This window comes from Lolium rigidum, chromosome 7, assembly GCF_022539505.1.
Source record: "Lolium rigidum isolate FL_2022 chromosome 7, APGP_CSIRO_Lrig_0.1, whole genome shotgun sequence".
NCBI classification, from domain to species: Eukaryota; Viridiplantae; Streptophyta; class Magnoliopsida; order Poales; family Poaceae; genus Lolium; species Lolium rigidum.
Genome location: NC_061514.1, coordinates 284,467,807 through 284,480,199, shown reverse-complemented (window position 1 = coordinate 284,480,199; position 12,393 = coordinate 284,467,807). Strand labels below are relative to the sequence as shown.

The 12,393-nt window shown below is 44.6% G+C and overlaps 2 protein-coding genes across 2 annotated transcripts; one reads left to right on the top strand and one right to left on the bottom strand.

Annotated features, from left to right (window-relative positions):
* Positions 1-5,974: 5,974 nt before the first annotated feature.
* On the top strand, positions 5,975-7,370 carry LOC124676545. Its single transcript, XM_047212586.1, has 3 exons — positions 5,975-6,201; positions 6,523-6,672; positions 6,869-7,370. The coding sequence occupies exons 2-3, from the start codon at positions 6,622-6,624 to the stop codon at positions 7,244-7,246; spliced, it is 429 nt and encodes a 142-aa protein (XP_047068542.1). The 5' UTR covers positions 5,975-6,201; positions 6,523-6,621; the 3' UTR covers positions 7,247-7,370.
* Positions 7,371-8,045: 675 nt separating this feature from the next.
* LOC124669853 (neural Wiskott-Aldrich syndrome protein-like) lies at positions 8,046-10,339 on the bottom strand. The gene is made up of 2 exons (XM_047206394.1): positions 10,228-10,339; positions 8,046-8,587 (listed from the first exon to the last, which is right to left on the bottom strand). The coding sequence occupies exons 1-2, from the start codon at positions 10,254-10,256 to the stop codon at positions 8,284-8,286; spliced, it is 333 nt and encodes a 110-aa protein (XP_047062350.1). The 5' UTR covers positions 10,257-10,339; the 3' UTR covers positions 8,046-8,283.
* Positions 10,340-12,393: the final 2,054 nt, after the last annotated feature.

The following is a 12,393-nucleotide window of genomic DNA, read 5'->3' as shown; positions in this document are numbered from 1 at the left end:
GATGTGCCTTTACGTTAGTTTGTGTGCTGATCATCATCCCCAATGTTGGAAAAAATTTCAGCAGCTTTATCACGGGCAATTTCAGCGGTTTTAGCGGTTTCGAGCGGTTTTCGCGCTTTGCATTAGAAGTAGAAACATTGCTAACACCAATTCTTTTATTAGCATGAGTAGGAGGTGCAGCAACATGTGTAGCATTAACATTACTAGTGGTGGTAATAGTCCAAACTTTAGCTATATTCTTCTCTTTAGCTAGTTTTTCATTTTCTTCTCTATCCCACCTAGCACGCAGTTCAGCCATTAATCTTATATTCTCATTAATTCTAACTTGGATGGCATTTGCTGTAGTAACAATTTTATTTTCAATATCCCTATTGGGCATAACTTTCGATTTCAAAAGATCAACATCAGAAGCAAGACTATCAACTCTAGAAACAAGAATATCAATTTTATTGAGCTTTTCCTCAACAGATTTGTTAAAGGCAGTTTGTGTACTAATAAATTCCTTAAGCATGGCTTCAAGTCCAGGGGGTGAATTCCTATTATTGTTGTAAGAATTCCCATAAGAATTAGCATAACCGTTACCATTATTATAAGGATATGGCCTATAGTTATTACTAGAATTGTTCCGATAAGCATTGTTGTTGAAATTATTATTTTTAATGAAGTTTACATCAACATGTTCTTCTTGTGCAACCAATGAAGCTAACGGAACATTATTAGGATCAACATTAGTCCTATCATTCGCAAGCATAGACATAATAACATCAACCTTATCACTCAAGGAAGAGGATTCTTCAACAGAATTTACCTTCTTACCTTGTGGAGCTCTTTCCGTGTGCCATTCAGAGTAGTTGATCATCATATTATCAAGAAGCTTTGTTGCTTCACCAAGAGTGATGGACATAAAGGTACCTCCAGCAGCTGAATCCAATAAATTCCGCGAAGAAAAATTTAGTCCTGCATAGAAGGTTTGGATGATCATCCAAGTAGTCGAGTCCATGGGTTGGGCAATTTTTAACCAGAGATTTCATTCTTTCCCAAGCTTGAGCAACATGTTCAGTATCTAATTGTTTAAAATTCATTATGCTACTCCTCAAAGATATAATTTTAGCAGGGGATAATATCTACCAATAAAAGCATCCTTGCATTTAGTCCATGAATCAATACTATTCTTAGGCGAGAGATAGCAACCAATCTTTAGCTCTTCCTCTTAATGAGAAAGGAAACAATTTTAGTTTAATAATATCACCATCTACATCTTTATATTTTTGCATTTCGCATAGTTCAACAAAATTATTAAGATGGGCAGCGACATCATCAGAACTAACACCGAGAAAATTGATGGTTCATAACAAGATTCGATAAAGCAGGTTTAATTTCAAAGAATTCTGCTGTAGTAGCAGGTGGAGCAATAGGTGTGCATAAGAAATCATTATTATTTGTGGTTGTGAAGTCACACAACTTAGTATTTTCACCGTTGGCCATTTTAGCAATAGTAAATAAAGCAAACTAGATAAAGTAAATGCAAGTAAACTAATTTTTTTGTGTTTTTGATATAGCAAACAAGATAGCAAATAAAGTAAAACTAGCAACTAATTTTTTTGTATTTTGATTTAGTGCAGCAAACAAAGTAGTAAATAAAATAAAGCAAGACAAAAAACAAAGTAAAGAGATTGAGAAGTGGAGACTCCCCTTGCGGCGTGTCTTGATCTCCCCGGCAACGGCGCCGGAAAATATGCTTGATGGCGTGTATTTCACACGTTCGTTGGGCAACCCCAAGAGGAAGGTATGATGAGCACAGCAGCAAGTTTTCCCTCGAGAAAGAAACCAAGGTTTATCGAACCAGGAGGAGCCAAGAAGCACGTTGAAGGTTGATGGCGGCGAGATGTAGTGCGGCGCAACACCGGAGATTCCGGCGCCAACGTGGAACCTGCACAACACAACCAAGCTACTTTGCCCCAACGAAACGAGTGAGGTTGTCAATCTCACCGGCTTGCTGTAACAAAGGATTAACCGTATTGTGTGGAAGATGATTGTTTGCAGAGAAAACAGTAGAAACAAGTATTGCAGTAGATTGTATTTCAGTAAAGAGAATTGGACCGGGGTCCACAGTTCACTAGAGGTGTCTCTCCCATAAGACGAACAGCATGTTGGGTGAACAAATTACAGTTGGGCAATTGACAAATAAAGAGAGCATGACAATGCACATACATATCATGATGAGTATAGTGAGATTTAATTGGGCATTACGACAAAGTACATAGACCGCCATCCAACCGCATCTATGCCTAAAAAGTCCACCTTCGAGTTATCATCCGAACCCCCTCCGAGTATTAAGTTGCAAACAACGGACAATTGCATTAAGTATGGTGCGTAATGTAATCAACAACTACATCCTTAGACATAGCATCAATGTTTTATCCCTAGTGGCAACGAGCACAACACAACCTTAGAACTTTCGTCACTTGTCCCAGGTGTCAATGCAGGCATGAACCCACTATCGAGCATAAGTACTCCCTCTTGGAGTTAAAAGCATCTACTTGGCCAGAGCATCTACTAATAACGGAGAGCATGCAAGATCATAAACAACACATAAGCATAACTTTGATAATCAACATAACAAGTATTCTCTATTCATCGGATCCCAACAAACGCAACATATAGAATTACATATAGATGATCTTGATCATGATAGGCAGCTCACAAGATCCGACAATGATAGCACAATGGGGAGAAGACAACCATCTAGCTACTGCTATGGACCCATAGTCCAGGGGTAGACTACTCACTCATCACTCCGGAGGCGACCATGGCGGTGTAGAGTCCTCCGGGAGATGATTCCCCTCTCCGGCGAGGGTGCCGGAGGCGATCTCCGGGATCCCCGAGATGGGATCGGCGGCGACGGCGTCTCAGTAATGTTTTCCGTATCGTGGCTCTCGGTGCTGGGGGTTTCGTCACGGAGGCTATTTGTAGGCGGAAGGGCAAGTCAAGAGGCGGCACGGGGGGCCCACACCACAGGCCGGCGCGGCCAGGGGTGGGGCCGCGCCGCCCTAGGGTTTGGCCCCCCCGTGGCCCCTCTTCGTCTCTCCTTCGGACTTCTGGAAGCTTCGTGAGAAAATAGGCCTCTGGGCTTTTATTTCGTCCAATTCCGAGAATATTTCTTTACTAGGATTTACGAAACCAAAAACAGCGAGAACAACGACAGCGGCACTTCGGCATCTTGTTAATAGGTTAGTTCCGAGAAAATGCACGAATATGACATAAAGTGTGCATAAAACATGTAGATAACATCAATAATGTGGCATGGAACACAAGAAATTATCGATACGTTGGAGACGTATCAGAGGCACAGAGGGTGTGTGGGCTGCACCCAAACTCTTGGGGAGAGCATCAGAGGGTCTCCGCCGAGGAAAACAGCCTGCTTATGCGCACCTTGACAGAGAAGGAGTTAGAGGATATTGTGATGGACATGAAATCGGATACGGCACCGGGGCCGGATGGTTTCCCAGTTCTTTTCTTCAAGAAGTTCTGGCGCTTGGTCAAACACGGAGTGCTCCATATTCTGAATGACTTCATCCTAGGGAGGATTGACGTTGCTAGACTCAACTTTGGGGTGCTCTCGCTCATTCCCAAGGTCCCCAGCGCAGATATGATCACCCAGTTCAGGCCCATTGCGCTTATTAATGTCATCTTCAAGATCATCTCTAAGGCGTTTGCTTCCAAGCTCGACCCCATTGCCAACAGGATCACCAGCCCTAACCAGACAGCGTTCATCAAAGGCAGGTTCATCCTTGACGGCATCCTGGCTCTTCATGAGATTGTCCATGAATTAAAAACCAAGAAGCTAGGAGGTATTCTTCTCAAACTCGACTTTGAGAAAGCCTACGACCGGGTCAATCGGGATTTTCTTCGGAGGTGCTTGAGGTGCAAAGGCTTTGATCCAGGGGTGGTCCATCGCCTGAGCCAGCTGGTCAAGGGCGGCCAAACTGCGATCTCCATCAACGGGGAAATTGGTCCTTTCTTCAGAAACAAGAGGGGAGTGCGTCAAGGGGACCCTCTCTCGCCTCTCCTGTTTAATTTCATGGCCGAGGCTCTGTCTCTGATCCTCACCAGAGCCTGTGCGGCGGGCCACCTGGCTGGGGTCATCCCACATCTTATCCCGGGGGGATCTCCCACTTACAATATGCCGACGACACTTTGATCATGATCCAAGACAATGACGAGCAAATAGCAAATCTCAAGTTTCGCTCATGTGCTTCGAAGACATGTCCGGCCTGAAAATTAATTACCACAAGTCCGAGGTCATCGTGCTTGGGTGCGAACAACGCTAGAAAACGAGAGGGTGGCCGACGCCCTGAGCCGCAAGTTAGGCTCCTTCCCGTTCACCTACCTTGGCACTGCCAATTTCGACCGCAATCTCACCAGAGAACAGTGGTTGTTCCTGGTTCAAAAGCTTGCCGGTAGGGTGGAACCCTGGTGGGGCAAGTTCATGTCGTCAGGGGGACGTCTTATTCTTTCAAATTCCTGCCTGGCCAGCCTTCCCATGTTTGCTATGGGAATGTTCCTGCTTCAGGATGGTATTCACGCCAAATTTGACACCCATAGAGCCAGATTCTATTGGGAGGGCGCGGGGCCCAAAAGAAAATATCACTTGGTCAATTGGCCGGCCGTCTGTAGACCAAAAGCCTGTGGAGGCTTAGGGATTATCAACTCTAAGAAGATGAACATCGCTTTAATGCTAAAGTGGGTGTGGAAGCTGTTTCAGCAAGACAACCCCATCTGGGCCCAGATCCTGCGAGCAAAATACACCTCTGTTGACAATATCTTTGCGGGCTCGGGCCAGGGCGGCTCGCAGTTCTGGCGTAGCATTCACAAGATCAAGCACTTTTTCAAGCTCGGAGCGGCGTACAAGGTCAGGGATGGACAGAGAACCCTCTTCTGGTTGGATACTTGGCACGGAGACAGAGCCCTTAAAGATCAATTCCCTAGGTTGTTCAGTTGCGCCTTGAACCCAGGCTGCGCTGTGTATCAGGTGTGCGGTGGCTCCACCCAAATGGGATTTCGGAGAACTCTGGACGTGGAAGCCCTGCTGGAATGGCACCAGCTCCGTGAGATCATTGAGACTATTGTGCTTTCCGAGGGACAGGACACGATTAGCTGGAATCTGGAGCAATCTGGGAAGTACTCGGTGAACTCGATGTACAGGAAGCTCTCGGCAGGAGCCTCCATTGCCCACTTCAAGGATGTCTGGGCAGCGAAAATCCCGCTCAAAGTTAGGATTTTTTCTTGGCAGCTTATTCTGGACAGACTTCCCTCTAGTCACAACATTGCGGCAAGGCACGGACCAGGGAACGGCCGTTGCTCTCTTTGTGGCGCCGAGGAAGATGCTTCCCACATCTTCTTTACGTGCTCCCCTGCCAAGTTCGCTTGGAGCGTCTTTCGCTAGCTACTTGGGTGTAGCTGGTGCCCGGCTAACTTCTTCCAACTCTACGCCATTGTGTCTAGTCTTTCGGGTAGCTTTAGACGCGTGGTTTGGACGCTGTTTTTGGCACAGTCTTGGGCCTTATGGCACTTTAGAAATAAGCTAACCATTGAATCCAAGCTGATGAAACACCCAGCTAACACTATTTTCAAATCTATGCTCTTCCTGCAGCTTTGGACGCCGCTCGCCAAAACTCCGGACAGACCAGGGCTCAGGACGGTGGCCACCCAGCTCAGACTGCTACACGCCGCCCACGCACCAAGTGCGCAGTCAGGAAGGACTGATGAGACGTCGCAAGGAGCTCCTCCAGGGGGAAGGGCTTCGCCTCCTGCGATCTAGTTTCCTTGTTTGGCTTAGCTGTTTGCCACCGCTTGTTTATCTTTGGCGAAGCTGTATGCCGCAGCATGTAATAACTCGTTGTTACCGAACCTGAGGGCTTTATTAATTTAAAGTCGGGCACGCAGTGCCTTTTATCTAAAAAAAAAAAGTTCTGCTGCTTGTTGAGACTTGACGTGCTCTGCCTTCCGAAACTAGAGCGGCTCCATTGGGATACATGGGTTTGTCGAGATGCCCCTTTGTCACTTAACTCTGCCCCATCCCTTGAGGAATTGTACCTCTCATGTGGTGCACCAATTAATAATCGAGGATTTAAGCTTAGCGAGGTTCTAAGTGGAAACACAGCTATAAATGACCTGACAATCGATTTCCAAGGAGAAAGGGTAAATTCATCTTGATTTTTATGCTCGTATTTCAGTCCCTGTATAATATAATGTGGATGCGCTCCTTGATTCATTTATTGCACAACAAACATTGATGCTCCGCATCAGCTAAGTGATACATAATGATTGACTATTTTATATATAAGGGTAGCCTTAGTTGTTGCTTGACAAGATTTTATTATTAGCTCCGAAAAATTATGTGATGATCAGAATTGAATTGTCAATGTCAGGATGCATATGATAGAACAATGAATCAAGTATGTACGTTGAAAGCTATAAAAATGTAACAACTTTTATTCTTGTTTTCTGCTTCTCTCTCAGCCTTGGGTGCAACCGGAAGGGGAGCAATTGTGCACTGCTTTCAACAAACTAAGGAGGCTATCTATCTTTAACATCTATGTGGAGTTTGACCTTATATGGATGACAGTTCTCCTTGAAGCTGCACCATCTGTTGAGATATTTGATTTTGGGGTAATTTAATTCTTGTCATTTTGTTTATTTGATGTCATTCTTCCTTGGATAACTTTGCTTGTTCCCTATCCCCTGTTATGTATGCTTCCTTTTTCGTACAGAGGCATAGAATATGGGTGCTGCATGGTATTTCATTGCAAATCTTTTGTGTTCTTACTTTCTTAACATGTGATTAACATCTGACTACTGATTATAGATATGGAATCATTCATGTGATATGGACGAGGAGCGAAGGCGACGTTCTTTTGGTGAAAGAACAAATCCTTCATGGAAGACGTTTGAGTTCAGAAGCCGTAAGCAATGGCTGCTGAAAGAGCTTGATGTTACTGGATTTAACCCAGTAGAGAAGCAAATAACATTTATAAGGTCTGTGATGGGAAGATCTCCCAACTTGAAAACTATTACTCTGCGGGATTACATGCCTTGCAAAGACTGTGAGGAGATGGGCAAACTGCCTTATTCTGGTTTCCCAATGAATGAGGATGAGCAAGACATGGTCGTCAACCAAATTAATGGAGACATGCCTGATTCTCATGTGCGGATAATTTTTTCAGGATGTTGTACAGACAATTAGTGTGTATTACCCATTTCCCAACACTATGGATTCATTTATTTTGATGATAAGAAACAATGTACCGGCATTGTATATTGTTTAAATTTATTTAGGCCACCCAAGGAAATGAAACCTTTTTTTTTCATTTGAAAGATCTTATAATTCCAAGATGAAAGCTGGTGTACACTATTTTGGAAGTTGATTTGTTTTTTGTTCGAAGCTGACGTACAAGTTCAAAGTTGGTTGGTTGTATGGATTCACATTTAGAAGTTGTAAAGCAAGTTGAAAGTTGATTTTGTTCAAAAAAAAAAGTTGAAAGTGTAAGTGTTTTTGTTTGAAGCTGATGGATTATGCGTTGAAAGCTACTCCCTCCATCCGTGGATAATTGGATGTTTATTTTTGTCTTAAATCAAACTTTTTTAAATTTGACCAGCTTTATAGAAAAAGTAGCAACATATGTGACATCAACAGATTTACTATATTACAAAACTACATTTCAAGATGATCTAGTGATATTTATTTGGTGTCACAAATGTTGCTAGTACTCTTTTCAAGTTTGTCAAATTTAAGAAAGTTGGACTTAGATAAAAGCTAAACTTATGTATATTTGTGTACGGATGGAGTAGTAAGGTACTACACGAGGTACTTTTGCTTCAGAGTTTATGCGGAATAGGCAGTAAATACAGAGAGATGCAGTAACATAGCCATTCTTCAAAATATTGAAATACCAGTTGAAAATTGATGTGTTTTTGTTTGAAGCTGACGTAAAAGTTCGAAGCAATTAACAATGCAATGCAATCAAAAGTAAAACAGGGCAGACACAACCAATAATATTCCAACTAATAAGCATCCACTGCAGCAGTAGCTAAATCAAACTCCAGAAATAGTGGCAGATATTACAAAATCAAACTCCAGAAACAGTTGGAGATGCTATAACCCCCGACCAGGCTATGCAGTCAGCAGCAGATAGAGACGTTGACCACTATTCAGTTACTTTGGTCATCGAAAGACAATTAAAACTTCCATTACACTCTCACGATGGTATCAACAGTCAGGCCTCAGACAGCCGGTGGATGAGGGGGTGGCACCTCTGGTGGGACAACTGGGGCAGCCATTTCAGGAGGAGGATTGGGGACATTAGGTGGAGCCATTGCAGGCTGTGCTGGAGGTTGAGGGTCTGGGGCTGCAAGATCGCCTAGTGCTTGGGCAGCAGATGGTGGAGCTGCATGCCTTTCCAAGTGGTCGAGGAACTGCGCACAGTGGTCCCGTTGCTCATCACTATCATACCCCTTGGTTTGAAGAGCCGTAATTCTACGTTCCTTATCACGGGCTGCTTCAGAGCGGTAACGCCCTTTGCCTTTTCTGGAAAGAGATGGAGACACATAAGAATAGGAAAACAGAGAAAATGACATACTGCCAGATACGAATTTATGACTATAACATTGGTTTGCTATCGTGCCAATTCATCCACTACGCAAGTAAACATAATACAATAGAAACTGCTGAAGACAATATAATGTGCATTGTTGCAACCAGATCCTTTGGGCCTATAGACTACAATAACTAGAACTACGATGAATTGACCAATCATATAGGACATAGGTTTGTCATCCTGCCAAAGGCATATAAAGAGAATAAACATATGTTTGTCATCTTGCCAATTCAACTACTACATGAAAATATAACACAAATGCTGATACTTCTGAAGCCAAAATACTGTACAGTGTTGCAACCAGATACTTTAGACCGATAAGCTACAATACCCAGATATTAATAAGAAGAATAACAATAATGCAACTACAAAGGGCAGCAATTATATACTATGACTAGAAAATAGAAATGGACAGAGAACAATGGTTTGCCATCATGCCAATTCATCCAGTACCCAAGAGAACACAACACAATATGGTGATACTGCTAAAGCCAATATAATGTGCATTGTTGTAACCAGATCCTTTAGGCCTATAGCCTACAAAACCTAGAACTACGATGAATCAACCAAATCATATACTATAACCAATCAATTGCATAAAAGTCACAAACAAACAGAAAAAAGAAAGAAATACCAACTCGATTACTACAAGAAAACTTAACACAAATGCTGATACTTTTCAAGCAAAAATAGTGTGCAGTGTTCGATCTCCCAATCTACGTCCATTTCCACCTAAGATCCAAGGAATCTGCAGAGGGACTGCAACTTGTATAGTAAAACTGTAAGAGTAGAGCCCAGTGTTGCAACCAGATACTTTAGGCCGAAGGCCTACAAGGCTACAATACCCAGGCATCGATAAGCAGAATAACAATAATTTAATGCAACTACAGACGGCAGAACACTCATAATCTCATATACTATGACTATGAAGTATGAACACAAGTCATACACAATCGGCAATTTGGAATTAGATTTTGATGCAATTAATCAGTTTGATATCCTAATTACCACCAATTGACCACACATAATCAACAAGATAATAATAAATAGTACTTCGAGGAAGACATGGCATGCAATCTAGAATAAAATAGGACCAGGTTCCAGTTCTCGAGCTCGTTCTCTAGCTCCCGCTGCGGCGCCGTGGGGACACCAGGGCGGGGCGGCGGCGGCTGCTGCCTGCCGTAGTTGGTATCAGAATTTCTGCCGCGGCGAACCCAAGGACCCAATCGTTGCCCGGCTGCCTAGCAGAGGAGGGGAGGGGCGGGCGATGGGCATAGCGACCTTCCGCTCTCGGAAGTGGGGGCCTGCACAAACCACCAGGGACCAGCGAAATACCAGCGACTCCGGTGGCTGGAGCAGCCCGCGGCGGTGGAAATATCGCATACAATCCAAGGTCATGAAGATGCCCGCGAAACTAACGGTGAAGAAGTGCAATGCTGACGGCGCACGTCGCTCGGAGCGGCCCGCGGCGGCGGAACGGAAAACCTAGAGCGACGTACGCTACTAATAGCGCTGCGCTCGCTGTACTCTCTCCTGCTCTCGTGAAGTTGGTTCGAGATCGAGACCTCACCTGTTGCGGCTGCATCGGCTTTCATCCATCGCCTTTCCCGGTGGGGCTCCGGGGCGCCGGCGGCGGAGGAGAGGTAGAAGACGCCGGCGGCGGACAAGGTGGGACTGACTGGTGGGTTTGTTTTTGTTTGCTAGCGAAGTGGGGATTATCGACTAGGATCCCCTATTCCCCTTTCAGTTCACCCTCCTCTCGTTTCACCGGTAACTTTTCCTCCAAGTTGATGTAAAATTTGTTAACGTATTTTTTTCTTTCCGTATAATGAAACGAAACTACTGTAAAGTGTAAATAGAACAAACAACCGATTAACCTGTTAAGCACGAGTGAAATTAGGAATTGGGCCTAGCCCAACTAGTTGAGGAAGTGGGTGTACAAACCCAGACCGCTCCGAGGAGGCGCCGCTGCCGACAGTTCAGGCCATGGCGGCTCTCTCGGTTCGCATGCCTCTCTAAGGTGGACGCTGAAATGGAACCGGGGCATGGCGAATCGAACCACGTCGCGGTGCAGATCGTGGAGCCGGTTTTCGAAGACAACCCATCTCAGGTCTAGACGCCGGTGGTGCATCAGCCAAAGAAGACAGATAACGAGCTTTTGGACAAGTTCTGGACAGACACATCATTCTTCCTCCGACGAAGTGTCCGTAGGTACAGTTCTGACATTATTTTTGGGTGCATGGTTGGTCGGAGATCATGCTTGACATCGCCCGGAGTTGTGTGGGGAGAAATTGGCCTCACGATAGTCTCTAGAGACAGTTGGCCGGAAATCGGCCATGACTTCCTCGACCGGTCTTTGCCTATCTCGCTCTCCGAGAATGGGGAGCTAGCGTGGCCCGCAACCTCGGCGGAGGCTGACTCCACCTCCGATCTTGGGAAAGTTCCTCGCGGCGGCTAAGATGAGCAATCCACGGCCCGACGTGCGGGAGTCATCGACATCGGACACGACGACCACGGCATCATCACGTGAGGAGATCACAGAATTGGTGGGATTGGAAAAGGCTAAGTTTCCGGATGGTGGGCCCCGCATGCGTGCAATGGATCCAGACCTTTCTTTAGATGGTCGTACAGGATGTGTAGGCTCTGGGAGTCTTTCCCTTCCACGCTTAGAGTCGGCGCCACATAATCCTTCACCCTCAACATCGCCCTCACCTACTTCGTGCTCGCCTCCGGGATTGTTGCCGCAGTCAGTACCATCGTTTCTGCATTCACTGAGTTATGTTGTCTCCTGGCCTTCATTGCCTCCGACGAGCGTGTCATCGCCTCCGTGTTCGTCTCCCCCGAGCGCATCATAGCTTCCATGTTCGTATCCACCAAGCGTGTCATCGCCTTTGGTTCTGTCGACATCGTGGTCACCAGGTTCTTCATCCACTCCAGCAAGGTTGTGGACCCACTCTTTTACCTTAGTAGTAGCCTTCCCGTTGACGCTTCAGATGGCAGGGGTGAAAGTGCATGGAGCCCCCGTGTGTGGTTTTGGTAATTAATGACAAACCCCTATGAACTAATGTTTGCATCAAGTCATATTCTAGAATTTGTCCATAGGCAATGGTTGCAAGAAGAAGAAAATGAAGAAGACCAAGTGACAAGTATGTCTTAAACAAGAAGAAGATTGAGTGAGCTCTCATGTGTATCTTCAAGACATCATCAAGATGAAAAAGCTTGGATTTTTATAGGTGATGTTGGGGTAAGGAAAAGATTGGATTTTTATAGGTCTAGATTTTTTTGGAAATCTGAGGAAAATAAAAGGAAATATAGACTTACCAAGTGGAATATCGTCTGCAGACCCAAGGATCAAGGGGTCTAGGTATTGAGGTCCTTGAACTAAAAAATAGATGCTTATGACAGACAACCCATTATTTTATTTCTGCAATTTTTGTTTTATATTTGAGTCAAGGTGCTTGTTACTAGTGTAGCAATACATTTGTATCTTTAGTTTATTGCATTGTTGTGCCAAGTAAAGTCTTTGATAGTAAAGTTGATACTAGATTTGGATTTCTGCGCAGAAACAGATTTTTAGCTGTCACGAATTTGAGTTGATCTCTCCGTAGGAAACTCGTAAAATCTTGAAAAAATTCATGCGTGATCCTCAGATATGTACGCAACTTTCGCTCAACTGGAGCTTTTTCATCTGAGCATGTTAAGTGCCTCGAAAAAATTCGTCTTTATGGAATGTTCT